This window comes from Xyrauchen texanus, chromosome 33 (assembly GCF_025860055.1).
Source record: "Xyrauchen texanus isolate HMW12.3.18 chromosome 33, RBS_HiC_50CHRs, whole genome shotgun sequence".
Taxonomy (NCBI): domain Eukaryota; kingdom Metazoa; phylum Chordata; class Actinopteri; order Cypriniformes; family Catostomidae; genus Xyrauchen; species Xyrauchen texanus.
Window position 1 is genome coordinate 16844228 of NC_068308.1, and position 19522 is coordinate 16863749.

Sequence of the window (19522 nt, forward strand, 5' to 3'; positions counted from 1 at the left end):
CAATTTGTGTACTTTTAAAAATACTATTCTACTATTTCTTTTTGAATAAAATTTGCAATTCATATTAAAATCACTAAGAGCAAAAAAAAAATAGGCAATATAAAGCATAGCCTCAGCCTTACCTACAGAGCGATCCAGAGAGGCAGAGAGAGAGAGAGAGAGAGAGAGAGAGAGAGAGAGAGCAGTAATAATGTACAGTCTAGAGAAATAGGACTCCTTTTACTGATCTCTCTTCCATACCTCCACTCTCTCTCTCAACTCCTGCATTTCCATTCTTTCACCATCCCATAGGTCACCGAAAGAGAAGCCACAGAAAAAAAGCTAGACAAAAGTCTGAATCCCTTGTTTTCAAAGTAAAAAAACCAGAAGGAGGGAAGAACAGAGGGAGGGGGAAAAAGACGGGATAAGAAAAGGAGGGGGAGTCCATGGAAAAGGAGAGCACGTTAAACCCAACTCAGAGAGAGGTGACAGGAGGAGGGAGAGGAAGAGTGAGAAGAGAGGAGACGACCGTGTGCAGGAGAGTTGAGTACGAGAGAAGGATTGCGAGCTGGACATGGGTCTGTGTGCCGTGCTGTTGATCTGTCTCTCGCAGGCAGAGCTGACCAGAGTGTGGGCTCAGGAGCAGAGAGGTAAGACATTAGCAAACATGCTCTGACTCATAAAGTGATATACTGAATCAACAACAAATCAAACATCACTGATCTATACCTCATGACTCTCATTTGAAAAGGATTCATTTTGCATTATTACAAACTGTGCAACTAGAAGCTATTTAAATTATAAATATATATATATATATATATATATATATATATATATATATATATATATATATATCTGCAGATTGATGTTGTTTTGTCTTCCATGTTTGCCTCTGTGTACCTCGAACAAGAGCCTAAAAAGTTTAAAAGTCTGAGTCCCCTTGTAAAAATGCTTCTAATTTGCATTTTTCTAACTTAATAAAGTTGTTTTTATTACAAGTGATATTTCAGCATACCAAATTGAGGGCAGTCCATTTTCAAATTTAGATTAAGTTTGAATCCCAGATTGTCAATGCGCACTCAAACTACTGAACTCCACATTATACCTGCATGTTAGTGTGTGTATGTGTGATTGGATTGTAATGGCCATATGTAAACTGAAGGTCAGTGCTGGGATTGTTTGTGTAAATCTCAGTGTTTCTCTCTCGAAGGAGCTTTATGAGTCAGAGGAAATAAACCCATGTGTTGGATGCTGGGGTTTGTGTCTGAGGGCTGGCTCTGCTTTTGGAGAATGCAAGCAGAGCATCCCTCTTTCCAGCACACATCAGCTTTATGTTCAACAGATGTCAATCAGAGAACTGGGAAAGATTAGTTCGATGTTTCTGGGTCAGGTAACATGGGGGTTTAGTAACAGTGTGCCCCCTGTTGGCCAGGGCTAAGAGTTTTGTGCAATTTCAATCAAACATCCTCTTCTATGTTTTCAGGGATGAAGGTAATGTAAACCATCTGTGTGATTGTGTCTATACATAAAGAGTAGTCATACAGATTAGCTTGGCTTGTTTTATACATTGTTCTAATTTTTTGATGGCACAAACCCAATATGTGTGTGTATTTCTGTCCTCCTTTGAGATACTGTATTTTTAGAAGCCCTGGTTCTTCTCTCTGCCAGGCAGCGCTGCTCTACTTTCACTGGCCTCTCAGTCCCTCCAGCACTTCTCTTTCTCTCGTCTCTTTCTGGTCCCTCTGAGACGCCTATGTGTGTACACATGATATACTGAGCATGGGATCCAACAAAATCTGTTAAAGACAGCTAATAAACCAATGAGCATATGGACTGTGTTTGGGCATGACCTTAAAACCAAGAACCATCACCAGAGGTGGGTAGTAACGTGCTACATTTACTCAAGTAACTTTTTGGGAAAAACATTTTCTTTTTAATCTTAAATCTTACTTTTAGAGTAGATTTAAAAGTGGGTACATTTTACTCATGTTACATTTTACTTGTAAATTTAGAATGAAATTTTTGTACATTTACTTCATTATATTGGGCGGCGTACTATAGTTACATTACTGGGTTTAATTTTAATTAATGTTTAATTTATTGAGAGATTATTGAATAAGACTTTTACAACAGCGGAAGTTCACACAGCTTCGCGTACTGTCACAGACTATCACTCAAGACGAGTCCATCACTGCTACAGCATCGAGCCCTTCAAAGTGAAACCCTTTCTTCACTCTGCACATAAAAAAAAATGTGTTCATGCGATGCCTTCAATTAACACCAAGACAAGTGGATATTTCAAGATTAAAATCGCAGCTGTAACTTAAGGCAGCACGCCTGAGGTAAGTTGTGACTCTAACGCGGGCTTTTCTGTGTAATGTGATGGTAATTTTCAGGACGATTCTGTAACTGGGCTGTTATGACATACAATTTTAAGTGTACATTTTGAAATCTGCAGCAATATATCAGTGCGTTTTGTCCCGCATCTCGCATGTCATGAGCAGTATTTATGCATTAACCTCACGCCCTTACAGGTGAACTGGAAATTATTGCTATTTCGGACTAATTAAATGTATAAATCCATGTAAACATCTACGTTAAGTGTAATGCCTTTTGCTCTGCCAATCGCGTTATTGACAACTGGAGTGTGAACAGACAGCATTTCTGCATGTGGGGCCCTACGCAGAGTGGCGATACTGTGAACTAAGTATCTAAAGTTTTTTAACACTGAATACTGTAACTGCACTGAAATAACAACTAAAAGCCATGAAATAGCGAAAGTAGGCATTAATAAAAATAATCTTGCTTTGGTTTATATTTCCCTGTGGGACATTGTTCACATTTCATTGTAATAATTACTAGAAAGGTTTCCAAACCTCTCTTCTTATTGACAAAGTCAGCATAAAAGTAACCATAAGACTTCAGTGGTAAAATCAATATCTATAAAGCGATATGATAGTGTGGATCAAAAACAGATCACTTTCACATTCTTTTTCTTGTGATGAGGCAGGCAAAGAATGAGGATCCAAGTGCAGCTTTAATGAAACAAAAGATAAACAAGGTAACTCAGAATATAATAAAATGCAGGCAACTAGGCACAGAACCTGACAACACTTGTGAGAACTGACAAACTAACCAGGAGAAACAAGTGCTTAAATATACAAGGGAACAAACAAGGGAACGAGGAACACCTGTGGAAACAATCAGGGGAAAACCAATCATAAAATGATACACAAAGGACTACAAAAACTAACAGGAAACAGGAACTAAACAAGAATTTCAACATAAAAGCACAAAAACAAAAGACAACACAGAATATTTGACACTTCTTGTGTTTTTGGTGATTCACATTCTTTTCTGCATATTTCCCGCTGCAGTGCAGGGAGAAGAACTTCTAGCCAAAAATGACTTAAAAACATATTGTCTAGGTTACGGATGTAACCTCCGTTCCCTGATGGAGGGAACGAGACGTTGTGTCGAAGAAGCGACACTAGGAGTCTCTCTTGAGTGCCGAATATGCCTCTGATCTATGAAAAAAGGCCAATGAGAATTAGGCAGACAGTATTTGCATACCCCGCCCCTGACATATGGGTATAAAAGCGGAGAAATACGTTGAGTTCATTCAGGAATTTTCAGAGGAGCCGGAAATGGTCCGGCCACTACAGTGGCTCGGTCCAGTGGCGTGGCCGGGAGGACACAACGTCTCGTTCCTTCCATCAGGGAACGGAGGTTACATACGTAACCTAGACGTTCCCCGTCTGTCGCTTGCTTCGACGTTGTGTCGAAGAAGCGACACTAGGGGTCCAGTTCAAATCACGCCATGCTCTGAGCCGTGTACGTGTACTGCTGACACAAGAGCGGGCAGATTTTTTATGTGCAAATGCGACCGGTTGTGTCAGACTGCACGTACCCTTCCTTAATGCCCCATAAAAAGTGGGCCGAGCCTAGCCTAGCCGGGCCTTTTTTCTCTATATGTTTCTCACATAGAGCCAAACAGCTGGGGCCCTTACACGCATCGTGGGAAGGGGATCTTACCCAGTTTCCTATTCTTTCAAGGGGAAAAGACCCTGCGGAGACCACACCTGCACAAATACGGTGGTAAAGTAGCGAATACATCACATGGGACATTCAGGTCGCATGTGGAAACATGGCGCAGTAGTAGATCCAGCCTCAAGGAGGGGGGAGTTGCTACAGCACGGCATCCGGAGGGCAGCTGAAACTGCCTAAGGGAGACACGGGTCCACTCGCAAGGGGACCGTACTGCGGAAAATACACACAGGAGTAGTCCAAGCAGGAGTCCCGCCCTGCGGAGCACCTATTCCAGTACAGGGTAGATATGAGTACCCGCAGTGGATTGGGTCAGCGAATTCCTCCGCCGAATTGCAGACCCACAGGGCTAGGGAGGAATCATCCAGGTATCCGAATATACGGAATCTCCTGGGAGAGAAAGCTCACAGTTTTACTTCGACCGGGGGAAAGGGCGCTAGGTGCAAGCGATCCACCCAGCCAGTCCATCAGCGTGTTACCTGAGAAAACATGGGACGATACTGACTCAACCCTGAGATTGTAAAATCTTGCAAAGGTATTAGGTGTTGCCCAACCCGCTGCTCTACATATGTCTGCCAGGGAGGTACCCCTGGCCAGTGCCCACGAGGATGCAACAGTCCTTGTTGAGTGTGCTCGGACCCGCAGGGGGGGGAGAGCATGGCCTAGGTGTGATTGGCCAATGAAATGGCGTCCACCACCCAGTGGGAAAGCCACTGTTTGGAGACAGCGTTCCCTTTCCGGTGTCTACCAAAGCAGACAAAGAGCTTCTCAAAATGTCTAAAGCTCTGCGTGCGGTCTAAGTAGGTACGCAAAGCACGTACTGGACTCAGCAACGAAGGGGCTGTGTCTGCCTCCTCCTGGGGCAGTGCTTGCAGGTTCACTACCTGGTCTCTGAAGGGCGTGGTAGGAACCTTGGGCATGTAGCCCGGTCACGGTCTTAGGATCACATGTGTGTGTGCCGGACCAAACTCCAGGCAAGTGTCGCTAACAGAGAACGCTTGCAGGTCCCCGACCCTCTTGATGGAGGCGAGCGCGATCAGCAGGGCAGTCTTTAGAGAGAGGGCCCTGAGTCCAACTGATTCTAGTGGCTCAAAGGGGGGTCTCTGAAGGCCCTTGAGGACCACTGAGAGATCCCAGGGGGGGAACAGACCAGGCCGGGATTTAACCTCCGGGTGCCACTTAGGAACCTGATGATTAAGTCGTGCTTACCCAAAGACTTGCCATCTACTGCGTCGTGGTGGGCCACGATAGCAGCAACATACATCTTCATGGTGGAAGGGAACAGCCTCCCCTCCAACCTCTCCTGCAGGAATAGGAGCACTAACCTAACTGCGCACCTCTGTGGGTCTTCAACCCAGGAAGAACACCAATTCACGAACAAGCGCCACTTCATGGCGTAAAGTTGCCTGGTAGGGGGAGCTCTGGCTTGGCTGATCGTGTCTACGATGGCAGGTGGTAGATCAGCTAGATCTTCCGCGTCCCGTCCAGGGGCCAGACGTGGAGGTTCCAGAGGTCTGGGTGCGGATGCCAGAGCGTGTCCAGTCCCTAAGAAAGAAGGTCTTTCCTCAGTGAGACTTGAGTCACGGCTGGCTCCAAAGGAGGAGATGAAGGGTGAGTCGTGACATGTGGCGGGAGCATACACCACTTTGGCGATTTATGTATGCTACCGCGGTGGTGCTGTCTGACCTGACTAGGACATGTTTGTCTCGAACTAACGGGAGAAACTTCTGCAGGGCAAAGAAAACAGTCAGCAACTCTAGGCAGTTGACATGCTAGCGCAGCGGGGCCCCTTTCCAACTGCCCGCGGCTGCGTGCCCGATGTGGAGGTGTCGGTCGTGACCAGGACGCGTCGGGACACCTGCTGTAGGGGCACTCCTGCCCGTAAAAAGCATAGGTCTGTCCAGGGTTTCAATGTTTGGCGGCAGGCGGGGGTGACTGTTACCCGGTGCGTGCCGTGGCTCCATGCTCGTCTCGGGACTCGAGTCTGAAGCCAGTGCTAAAGCGGTCACATATGCATCAACCCCAGCGGCGCGACCGCCGCAGGAGCCTCTGGAAAAGTTTTAAAGGGACCGTTGTGCCTGGCCTGAAGGTGGCGAGGCAGTCCAGCACTGACTGCCCACGCTTGTTGAAGAGACGTGCTAACATTGAGACTGAGTCTAACTCCATGCCGAGAAAAGAGATACTCTGAACCGGGTTGAGTTTGCTCTTTTCTTGGTTGACCTGAAGCCCCAAGTGACTGAGGTGCCTGAGCACCTGGTCTCTGTGTGTGCATAGTAACTCTCGGTAGTGGGCCAGTATGAGCCAGTCTTCGAGGTAATTGATTATGCGGATGCCAGCTTCTCGGAGCGGGGCAAGGACAAGGGGACAGAGACATGCCGAAGGGGAGGACTTTGTACTGATACGCCTGGCCGTCAAACACGAACCGTGGGAAGGGTCGGTGTCGAGGCAGAATTGAGACGTGAAAGTACGTGTCCTTCAGGTCTATCGCTGCGAACCAATCTAGAAGTTAAGATGTGTTTTTGCATGAGCATTTTGAACGGGAGTTTGTACAAGGCCCGGTTGAAAACTCGCAAGTCCAAGATCGGTCGTAAGCCGCCGCCTTTCTTGGGTACGATGTCGCGTCTTTGAGTAGAAGAGTAGCGATTTCCGCACGCAGGGATTTAGCATGTCTAAGTAGCATGTCTCACCTGGCCATCACCACATGCTACACACCTTAAGGGTTACTGAGCATGTGCAAACCTACAACAGCCATGTGTGGACTGAACAAAAAACAGACATGTATAAGTACAGCATCACGTTTCATTGTTATGCAAGATGTACAGTATAGCTGACTGGAATAACTGGGTAATCCTATTTTTAGGATTTAATTAGGTTTTTCAACTGGCTTTCAATTTATTCCCATTTGAAATCATGACTTAGATGAAAATTAGCATAATTAGCATTGGCATAGCTTTTCACAATTTACCCTACATTCAGAAGGGGTGGGGTTACCTGGCCGCAATGCTTGCCAGAAAATTTAAAAAAAAATAGTATCGGAGAATGTGACAACTAACTCAACCTCTTTCTAGACAGCACCTTAGAAATGTGAGTTAAACACTATTTTCACTCATGTTGTATGAACATGTAAGGTTGGACTGAGGTTGGCTAACATGCCAAAGCTAGCGCTTGCATTTGAAACATCACTTCAGGCAGCTAAAAAATATCCATGAAGTAATAAAAAAAGATGTGTTCCATTTGAGCCTGTAATTTTGAAAATGCATACACTAGATGGCTGAATGCATAGTGTAAGTGCACAGGGTAAAGTGCAACAGATTTGGAACACAGTCTGTTAACTTGGTGATTTTAAGTTTAACTGTCATTACAAAATGGCAACTCAGACTCTCATAATAACAAAACGGCTTTGTTGTTGCAAAATATTTATCACTACATTAATTCCTTAATTCACCTAGCTATATTTTGCTGCAAGATCTTTAAGAACAAAGAATGCACTCCAGGTAACACTGGCATAATAAAATAGCAACAGAAATATTTGTTCATTACTTGTAAATGCTGAGACTGCTTCCAATTTGGTTAATTTACATGAAGATCTTCACTGGCTTAGTTTGGCTGGTCAACAGCATGGTTATGTAATTCCACCAAATAGACCAGCATCAAACCAGCACTAACCTGCATAAACCACCATTGGAATTTATATTGGTCTAAGGCTTTTTGCAGGGCAGTTATATTTGTTCTTTAAACAGCCTGCTGAAGTTTGTTAAAATTTTTTGTAATACTCTCGTAGTTTCCTTGAATTACTGCTCTGAGGTGTGAGTTCTCTGATGTGGGTCACCTACAGGTCCTCCATCTGTATTTATCACCATTATCATCAGAAAATAAATCTGGATTTAATGGACATCTGTGAGTCAGCACACACTTGATGCAGCATCCAACAGGCTCCAGCCTGTCAAATGGTGTTCCACCTCCAGGCCACAGTCTATATCCTTTACACTTAATGTTCACAACCATGATACAAAAATCTGACACTCATCACTGCTATTGACTTTACAGTATGATCCAGAGGATAATCGTTGACTCACCATTTTGAATCAATTTGATGAACCAATCAAACAGTAATGAATCAATCGTAAGCTCCAGGTTCACTGTATGCTTCCATCAAACTCGGCATAACATCGGAAAGTATTCCCATATTCCAGTATAATTTATGTTGACAATAGTTTTCCTCATCTGTTTTGCATTGAAGCCATTGTTTTAGAGGGAGTTAATCAACATACTGTATATTAGCGACCCCTCTCTTTCTCTTTCTCTTTCTTTTGCTGCCTCTATTTGTGATTGTGTGCTATGGTTACAGTGTCTGATGCAATTCCAAAAATGTATTCGGCTGCTCTTCATAAAGAAAAGTCCCTTTCATAATCCCTGACCCTCTTCTGTATAAAACATAATTCATCCGCTAAATGTATTATGTGTGCAAACTAGTATTGTGCTCCACAGGACACCCAGACTAATTTATTGATTTAGATTGAAGCTGTGGCTTAATGTGGGATTTTCTTATCTGCTATGGAAATGTGATGAATCAGGTTTTGATTCATATGAGCCCTGGCCATAGCATTGCCAATATCAGTATACGCACTTGCATATGTGGACTGGTCCCTTATGTTTGCCCCCAAGGCAAGTCATGATTGTTTGTGGTCAATGAACATCTCTCCCTGGCCAAATCAAAGGGCAACCAGACCTTTGTTTCTCTTGAAAATCATTTAGCATGTAATTGTTCTCTGAATTGTAGAGCTCTTCTCATTTTTAAAGCAAGTACCATCTGTCAGGTAAACAGAATCTTTTCTTGAAGGATCTGATCTTCAATTCCAGTGTTTCCCATTGGAGTTTCATACCCAGTCTCATTTATTACATTTATGCATTTGGCAGACGCTTTTATCCAAAGCAACTTACAGAGCCCTTATTACAGGGACAATACCCCGGAGCAACCTGGAGTTGCTCAAGGACACAATGGTGGTGGCTGTGGGGATCGAACCAGCGACCTTCTGATTACCAGATTACCAGTTATGTGCTTTAGACCACTTTCTGTTTGATTTTTCAGGCACTTGTCAGCTGGTCAAGCTTGGAGACCATCTGGTCGACCAGCTAAACCAGGTGAGAACCAACTTGGCTAAACCAGTTAATCAAGTCAAGTCAAATAATTTTTATTTGTATAGCGCCTTTCACAACACACATTGTTTCAAAGCAGCTTTACAGAAGATCATGCATTAACAGAAAATTAAACTGTAATATCTATAATGTCTTAAGAGTCATCATTGTGTAGTTTGATAAAATACGATTGTGAATTGTGTTTAAAATTAAGTAATTAAATAATAATTATATTTATAACCCTAATGAGCAAGCTGAAGTATATATATATAATATGATCATATTTCTTGGTTCGAGTCAGCACTCTGGCTGCTGCATTTTGAACCAATTGAAGTTTATTAATTGATCTTTCTGGACATCCTCCCAGTAATGAATATCAATAATCTAGTCCTGAGGTCATGAATGCATGAATTCGTTTTTCGGCATCATCAACAGAGAGCATGTGTCGTAATTTAGCAATATTTCTTAGGTGGAAGAATGCTGTTCTACAAACATTGCTAATTTGATTTTCAAAGGACAGATTGGTATCAAATATAACATCTAAGTTCTTCACTGTTGAAGACGATGTAACAGTACATTCATTTAGAGTCAAATTATATTTTAGCAGCTTGTTTTTAGTCCAATAATTAATACCTCTTTTTTGTCGGAATTGAGTAGAAGGAAATTTCTGGCCATCCAATCTTTTATTTAATTGATAAACTCTGAGTGCAGTATCTGTACTGTAATGAAGCCTAAAAATACTTTGTTCACATATACTATGTCTCTGTAGAAATTAACACATTTCGGAGGATAACACCTTTTCTAGTATTTTTGACATAAATGGGAGATTTGAAATCGGTCTATAACTATCCAGTTGTCCAGGATAAAGTTGTGGCTTCTTAATATGTGGTTTGATAACTGTAATTTTGAAGTTTCTTGGGAAATGTCCTAAGGATAGCAATGAGTTAATAGTAGTTAGAAGAGGCTCTGAGATTACAGGGAATACCTCTTTTAAGAGCTTGGTTGGTATTGGATCTAACATTCATGTTGTGGCTTTTGATGTTTCGATAAGTTTTGTTAGCTCTTAATGACCTATGACAGTGAAGGATTGAAGTTGCACGTGAGGAAAATTATGAGACATTCTTTCTGAGGTAAAGAGAGCATATTACCCCAGTATTGATTTCCTTACATTGGTTACCAATCCAATACAGAATCAAGTACAAAGTGTTGCTGTATGTATTTAAGGCTCTCCATGGTCTTGCACCAGAGTACATCTCTGCTTTAATAAGCTTGCATCAACCTTCAAGGTCTCTCCTCTCTGGCTGTGTCTGTCAGTCCCTCGATCTCGCCTAAAAACTCAAGGTGATAGAGCTTTTGCGGTGGCAGCCCCTAGACTTTTGAATGAGATTCCATTGGTCATAAAATCATCTCCCTCTCTATTCTCTTTCCAGGGGGCCTTAAAAACGTATTTATTTCCCTAGCTTTTAATTAATTGGATTATAAATTTTACTAGGTCAATTTTATCTTATCCTGTTTTTATTGGTTTTAAATGCTTGTTGCATTCTTAACTGTATGTATGTGATTTTTTATTTATTTTTTTTGTAACTCCATGTACAGCACTTTGGTACCCAGTGTAGTTTTTGAAAGTGCTCTAGAAATAAAATTGAGTTGAGTTGAGGTACTGTGACAGATGATTGCATAATTCCAATTTCATTTCTGATTATTTCAATATTATCAGTAAAATATTTATGAAGTCATTACTTGTGTGCTGCGACAGAATATCTGGTTCTGTTGAGGCTTTATTCCTAACCAATTTAGCCACAGTACTGAATAAACACCTAGGATTGTTGTGGTTATTTTCTATGAGTTTGCTAAAATATGCTGACCTTGCAGCTATTAGTGCCTGTCTTTATCTACAGACAATATCCTTCCATGCACCACAAAATACCTCTAATTTAATATTAGTTCCTTACATTTTATATAGTGATTTTCTAGGCACTCAAAGCACTCCACACTTTATAAGGGGAATCTCCTCAACCACCACCAGTGTGCAGCATCCACCTGGATGTTGCAACAGCAGCCATAGTGCACCAGAACGCCCACCACACACTAGCTATTGGTGGAGAGGAGAGTAGAGTGATGTAGCCAATTCAGGGATGGAGATTATTAGAAGGCCATGATAGATAGGGGCCAGTGGGGGGAATTTGGCCAGGACAATACCCCTACTCTTTACAAGAAGTGTTCTGGGATTTTTAATGATCACAGAGAGTCATGACCTTGGTTTAACATCTCATCCAAAAGATGGTGCTTTTTTACAGAATAGTGTCCCATCGTTATACTGGGGCATTAGCACCCACACAGACCACAGGGTGAGCACCCCCTCCTGGCCTCCCTAATACCACTTCCAGCAGCAACCTGGGTTTTCCCCAGGAGGTCTCCCATCCAGATACTGGCCAGGCTCAACACTGCTTAGCTTTAGTGGGCAACCAGGCAAGAGCTGCAGGGTGATATGACTGACAGAGTAATTCTTCTGCTTGCGCTCCATTTTTAGACCATTTTAAACCAGCTTAGACTGGCAAAGTCTTCGGTCATATCCACACTAATATGTTTGTGTTTGAAAACATTGTTTTAATTTTCCAAAGTATGCAGTTATGGATTGCTTTCAGCTCATCTTTCAGCCTGCCTTACAGATATCTCGGCCTGTATGAAGGTACGCCACCTTCAGGTTAACCTTGCCAAGACAGAACTTCAGGTAATCCCGCACAACTACGTTGGAGAAATTAACTAGCTAGTTACAACTGTTTTCCAAAACCGTAGTGACTATGTTCCACATCCATCGTTCGAACCAAGTTGGTTCAACAATATACTTTAGAGCTGTCGTTAAAGATGCTACGCAGGGGGTAGAGTAATAACTAACTCAAATTATAACAGCTCATCTACACGTACTCCCGAAAGCTGTTTAATGCGTGAAAGCTGCTATAGACACAAAAGCTGCATGCACTTTGCAAATGTGACAGATACATTGCTCTGCAATAGTGGGGTTTCCCTTTACACCAGACTTTGGGGATCCTCTAACACACCTGAGCACATCTGCACTATTCAAAAAATTATTCATTAACATGGACACACTAGCCATGTTCTCCAACAGAAGTGTTAAATCGCTTTCTCTTCACAGCCATGAATACCTTAAATGGCTGCATTCACGTTTACATGATGTTTCAGAATGGCACATTCTGTAAAACCTCAGAATAACTTTTTTCTTAAATGCATGTAAATATGGTCAAAGTCTTGACAGCATGGAAGATATATATGGAATAAAAAATATAAAAGCCTCGGCAAAGTCAAATTTTGTCCACACAGCAAACTAACAAGGAACTATTCTTCTAACCACAAGTGGAGAGCAGTAGTTCCAACCACACAACTTTGCAATGCTGTTTGCAAATATTTGTAGGAATTGCGGTTTCGAGAAACACCAAATATTTGAACTATGTTGGCAACGATTGAACTTGTGACCATAGTTGGCAAACTATGCTTTTGGGAAACTTTACTGTCCACATCTCATTAACCACACGGTCTTGCAGGTATGCGCTTAACAACATCAGGAAAATCAGACCTTTCCTGTCTGAATATGCTGAGCAGCTCATGGTCCAAGCTCTTGTCATATCAAGATATGACTACCGCAATGCTCTGTGGCCGGTCTCCCCACTGGCACAATTGAGCCACTGCAGTTGGTCCAGAATGTGGCAGTGTGCCTGGTCTTCAACCAACATAAGAGGTCTCATGTTACTCCCCTCTTGATCTCACTCCACTGGCTACCTGTAGCTGCCCACATAAAATTCAGGGCTTTGACTTTGGTCTTTTGGACAGCCGATGGAACAGCACCTTTTTAATTCAACTCACTCCTCCAGTTCTATGTCTCCTCTCGCTTCCTTTGATCATAGAATGAGTGCAACATGCAACAAGGCACAAAGTCACTCTCCTCTGTGGTGGAATGAGCTTCCAACACCCACCTGACTTCAGCATTCAAAAAACAGCTGAAGAGACATCTATGAGCACTTAATCAGTCCACAGACATAAGGCACTTGTATTCTATATTATAAAATAAATAAATAATAACTTTCGTGTCTGTCTTCTGTGTCTTTCTTCTGCTCTGATTTCTTTAAAACTCCAGTTACAATTAGAAGTTAGCAGTGCGATACTGTGGATATTGTTGGATTTTGTATGAAAAATTGATTCTGTTCCTCATTTTGTAAGTCACTTTCAGTCAATCAATCAATCAATCAATCAATCAATCAATCAATCAATCAATCATTTATAAAGCACAATAAAAACAACACTGGTTGACCACTGTGCTGTACAAAAATAATTAAAAGGACATAAGGGCATGCAATTACAAATCCATGTATAACCCCAAAGCACAAAAATAAAGACATCATATACATATAAAAATGTACACCGACCAAGGAAAGGCTCTGGGATTATTTTTAGGCCAGCTTGAAAAGGTATGTTTTTTTAACTTTTATTTAAATTCTGATTCTGTCTAAATGATTCTAAGAGATAGCGGTAGATTGTTTAAAAATGTCTAGCCTTCTATAGCGAAAGCACAATCACCCCTAGACTTTAATCTGAATTTAGGGACCATCAAGAGTCTCTGATCCACTGATCTTAGATTTCTGACATGTGTACTAGTATTCAAAAGGTCAGAGAGATAGATATGTGCCAGTCCATTTAAAGCTTTAAAAAGAAACACTAGAATTTTAAAATCGATTCTGTAGCAGACTGGCAACCAGTTCAAAGAAAGTAAAATTGGCGTGATGTGTTCATATTTATGGGTGTTAGTTAGAAGTCTAGCAGCTGCATTTTGAACTGTTTGTAACTGATTCATGTAAGATGTGCTTATTCCTATAAAAAGTGAGTTGCAGTAGTCAAGACAAGATTAATCAAAAGCATGTATCACTCTCTCAAACTCTTCAAGTGATAAAAAGCTTATGACCTTTGTTGTAAAAATTGGAAAAAACTTGATTTGACTACTGCAGTTATTTATGTTTGTCAAATTTTAACGCAGAATCAAATATAACAAAAACAAATACACATTTGTCACTGTGGATTTAGCATGGGGTGCAAAATTTGGTTAGAAGTGTCTACTGAATGACTGAATGTAAATGTATGGAGAGCATTTTCAAAAGTCTCAATTTTTAGTGGAGGAAAACACCCTTTTAAGTTTTTATGAGAGGCATAGATGTAGAAAACTTTATGCATTTTCAAACTAAAGCATATTTGTGTGAAGGTGGTCTTAGGCTGGTAAGCTTTTTTTTCCAGCAGTGAAATATAATGAGCTCAATACATGAGATATCAGTGGACTATGACAGGAGTGTTTGACAGCCTGGCTGAGTGACAACAGAAGTGTGGGATAGTAAAAACAGAAAAACTGAAGCATCAAGCTTCCAGTTTGCATTTGCGAATGGATAGTTTTCTCTGTGATTAAACAAAGTGATGTGGTGTGGGCAGAAAGCATGGTAATGCGGTTTAACTGAGGAGTGGGTGAGTGTACTGTGTCAGTGTATGTTTACAGTGCTGTGTGGGTCTGAACCTGGCCTATTTTCTTTCTTTGATCATATTTTTATCCTAAGCTTGACATATCCTCTTTGAAATTGGCAAGTACCTTCTGCAAATAGTCTCACAGCCATTACACAGCTCCTGCTGCACTGAACAAGTGTGCAACAGATGACAGGCAGTTTACTTGGATTGAGAGATTAGATATTTATTTGCTGAATGTAATCATGTTGATATGATTGTGTTCTTTACTTCATCTGGCATTTTTGGTACTTAAGTGAATCTCTCTTGCTTGTTTTTTCCCTTATGTTCTGTTTGATTAAGTATCCCGAACAGCCCTAACAGCTACACAGGAGTTAGGGTTGGACGATCTGTTTGATCAAACCAATGGAAGAGTCAATATTTTTGTAGTTTGGCATAGAAATTACAAACTTCACCTTTAACTTGCCCTCTCTACACACATACATACAATCCTCACTCTCTCTTTTTGAACTGACTCTCTTTAGTGCTTCATCCACTCATGCTCATCTGTTTGTCTACCTTGATTATGTGGCAGAAGATATAGCTGAGCTTTTCTGGCAATAAAATCAAACAAGACCTATTATTAAAACCAGCACCCCATTGACACATAATTCCTCCAAACAAACACTCTCCTCCCCCTCGCTGCATCTCTAATCATCTGCTCTTCCACTTTGTGTGTCCCTCTCTATGTTCCACATTTATATTTCCCACTCTTTTCTCTCATTCTATCTATTTTACTCTCCAGCTGTCTATATTGTACCTTGTCCAATTGTACCGATTTTTTCGAGAGTAAGAATGCAGTGAAAATGTCCAGAGATCAGAAAACTACATTGTATTGAGAGCAAGACTTAGCAAAAGTGTTTTGCATTATCCAGAATCCAGACAGGCATTTCTAGGCTTGATCATGGGATTTTAAGGAAGTCCACACAGTTAATAAACCCTTCAATGGGGACCTGGGTTGCTCAGTGAGTAAAGACGCTGACTACCACCCCTGGAGATGCAAGTTTGAAGTTACTCCAGCCAGGTCTCCTAAGCAACCGAATTGGCCCGGTTGCTAGGGAGGATAGAATCACATGGGGTAACATCCTTGTGGTCGCCATAATGTGGTTCTTGCTCTCGGTGAGGCACATGATGAGTTGTGCATGGATGCTGCCGAGAATAGCGTGAAGCCTCAACACGTGCTATATCTCCACAGTAACGCGCTCAACAAGCCATGTGATAATATGCCCGGATTGCCTGTCTCAGATGCGGAAGCAACTGAGGTTCGTACTCCGCCACCCAGATTGAGTCACTATGCCACCACTAGGAATTAAATAAATGAAGAATTATTATCTAAATATTTTTCGTTATTATATTTGTATTAATTATTATTATTATATAACATATAAATATTATATACGGCAAAATTGCCATTTTCAAAATGATTCTATTTAAGATTGCTCCAACACATTTGCATTCTCAGAATCCACACAAGAGTCTGCAATCTTTACCATGCTGAGTAGGCCTTTTCCATTTTTCTTAGTTTTTCCTGTATTTGTGCACAAGCTCTCTCTGTCTAAACATTGCCATTCTTATTTTCTCACTTGAAGGGTTGGTTTAGCACTCCTTCAGGCAAAATCCCATAGTAAGTGGTTGGTTTGGCTGAACTCCCCTTGAAACCACTGAAGGAAATGCTCAATCATTTGAACGTGCAGCCCATTGTAACTTAATCCACCATTTTTCTGGTTCCCTGAATCCTTTTTAATTCTTCTTCTCTATTTCAATCCTTTGCACTCTCATTCCTCTCCAGTATATATTATTAAGGCCTGAGAACCTTTAGCTCCAATGTTCTTTTAATAGGCTGTTAAGGAGAAGCTTGAGGTCAGAAGACAAAGCTCAGCTGCAGTGAATTGCTGGGTAATGGGGCTACATGTTCAGAAGAAACATACAAATAAACCAGTGACAAAATTACACAGTGAATCTGTTTGTATTGTGCAACACGGTCTTTTGGCACACTTTGCACATTTAGCTAAATGTATGATGTTTTTTGGGGGGACACACTAATGCTAAGTACAGTCCATCCATAATAAAATCATGGATTATGACTGTTGCTATAGTTATCTATAGTTATCTCTTCAGGCAAATTTTGTTCAATAACATCTGTTTAGAGCCAGATCTCTGACTAGCATTTGGGGTTGCTTTTTAAGAAATTAAGTTTTCAAGACACAACATTTCTATCTTCCTTTGAGGGTAATTCACACAATAAAAGAGGCCTGAGTTTTTCCCAATTCATTGCTATCACTGTGTCTTTCTTTCAATCTCAGTCTCTCTCTCTCTTTCATCTATCTTACTACTCTTTTTTTGTCAGGGCACCATGGTCTTTGTGCGGCCCTTTTATTTTGATCTATTGCTTTTCATTTGACAGTTGTAAAATAAATAAGCATTTAATGCATTCCTGTGTGTCAGTCTCAACTCACATCTGAGGTGAAGATTAAACCAGAGAGAACATGTGTTTGTGCTCACCTATGTATCTGTCTTAGAGATTTTTACATACACATCTGTACGTGTGTCTGGGGAGTGCATCTGGGTAAGTGTGTGTGCATACATATGTAGATGCACATGGTTTGATGGTCTTATCTGGTTTAAGCTGTTCTGGTCTTTATTTGGCCTCCCAGCCTGGTCAAGCTGGTGTTTAGCTGGTGTAACTGGTGTCCCAGCCTGTTCAAGCTGGTGTTTAGCTGGTCTAACTAGTCACCCAGTTTGGTCAAGCTGGTATATAGCTGGTCTAACTGGTCTCCCAGCCTGGTCAAGCTGGATCTCCCAAAGTTGTCATAATGTTCCATTTAATTCACCATTTTATATATAGGTTTTCAGTAGGCAAAACATAATTATTAATGTGCATTATGAGATGAAGATCTGCTGTAAAAGAGGTGGAGAATGATGGAAGTCCCAGAGAGTTATATGTGCATAATAATTTTTTTTTAATTTGATTTGGGATTAAAACTTGCTTCTATACAAGCTGGTATTTAGCTGGTCAAGCTGGTGTTTAGCTGGTCTCCCAGCATGACCAGCTGAGAAGTGCCCAAATCCCCTCTAAAAGCATCAAAACAGACCAGCCTAACCAGCTTGGCTGATTTAAGCTGATGTTGTTGTTGTTGTTTTTTTTTGTTGGTTATTTTTTGCCTTTTGCCTTATGTTTTTAGCAGGGCAATCAGCAAACCCCTCTAAGCGGTAGATTATTATTATTCTGACTGCATGAAGGGTAGAACAAGTACTCATTTGTTATGTGCTTAATGGCTTAAGTGAAATATACTGACACATTTTATACTCTTTTATATGTACACATACGTATCAATTCTAACACATCAGCTGGAAATATTTTCTTGGTTTTCCTTAACCTTTAAATGAGGCATCCTGTGACATGAACAAACAAATCAAATTGGACTTAATCTATTTAGCAAAATAATTTCCACTGCATAATGTATCCACCCACCCATCCATCCATCCATCCATCCATCAATCCATCCATCCATCCACCCATCCACCACCCACCCACCCATCCATCCATCCATCCACTCAAGTTAACAAAACCGTAGAAGGAGCATTTGCTACAATGTGTCTTATTGCATGGTAACATGTCCCAATTAATGTACTTAGCAAAAGAATTGCCACTGCATAATGTATCCACCCACCCAACCATCTATCCATCCACCCACCCACCCATCCATCCATCCATCCACTCACCCACCCATCCATCCATCCATCCATCCATCCATCCATCCATCCATCCACTCACCCATCCATCCATCCATCCATCCATCCAAGTTAACAAAACTCTAGAAGCATTTTCTACCATGTGACTTATTGCACTATAACATGTCCCAATTATGTTCAATTTAAGTAAGCAAATCAATAATTACAACAAGGATGTTTCTTTTCTTGGTCATTAAGCAGTTGACTTACAATGAAAGAGGCTTAAGAAAATGTAAAATTGACTGTGTTACAACTGTACTCCTTTACAACTGTACTCGGTGTACCCTAATCTGAGCGCATGGCCACTGTGTGGTGTCTCAATCTCAATTTACCACCTTGACTCAACAACAGTCTGTGATACCGCAATGATGATGATGATTGCAATGCAGCTCCCACCCCACTTCCTCACTCATGTCACCCCCACATTGTTTCCAGCGGCCTGATTGTTTCCGAAGAGTGGCATAATTATACAGACACTACATTAGCCTGTGTTTTTTAGACATGATGAACAGCAAGAGATTCATACAAAAGGTCAACATTTTCAAATCGATTCTGGGGGGTGGATGCTCACATATGATTAGGATTGCTCGCATACTGATTAAATGATCCCAGTCCACCAACAAACAGCCATTCAGTCTCTATGTGCTTATTACTACCCTGCTAAAAAAAGAGGTCTGAGGTGATATGCTGGTTTTAGTTTTTTCTCCCAGCCTTGCAAAGTTTAGTGGCTGAAAAAAACCTCTCTAATACCAACCACATGACCAGCCTGACTAGGCTGGGAGACCAGCTAAGACCAGCCAACTGGCTGTTTTTATTAATCGTTTTCTTTTTCTGTTTTATTTCATTTTATTTTTTAGCAGGGTAGGGTAATTAAACATATTTTTGGCTGCCACTGATTGAGGTGATCAAACTGAGCTCCTGTGCCAAATAGAGATAAAATACGGTCCCACAGAGGGTTGTAGAAGAAAGATATAGAGAAAGAAAAGACATCAGGATTGTGTCTAGTTGTCTTGTTCTTTATAGATGGACATTCAGCCGCCAGTGCTCTGGCCTCTGGCAGATTTCTCTCTTT

General features: G+C 41.2%; 1 protein-coding gene across 3 annotated transcripts in view; it reads left to right on the top strand.

Moving 5' to 3' along the window:
- LOC127626840 (plexin domain-containing protein 1-like) overlaps window positions 1-19522 on the top strand; it is an 81479-nt gene that overhangs the window by 25189 nt on the left and 36768 nt on the right. For all 3 annotated transcript variants that reach the window (XM_052102920.1, XM_052102919.1, XM_052102922.1), the window contains exon 2: window positions 292-629. In XM_052102920.1, coding sequence (XP_051958880.1) covers window positions 554-629 — 76 coding nt within the window. In that variant the 5' untranslated portion in view covers window positions 292-553. The remainder of the gene's footprint in view (window positions 1-291; window positions 630-19522) is intronic.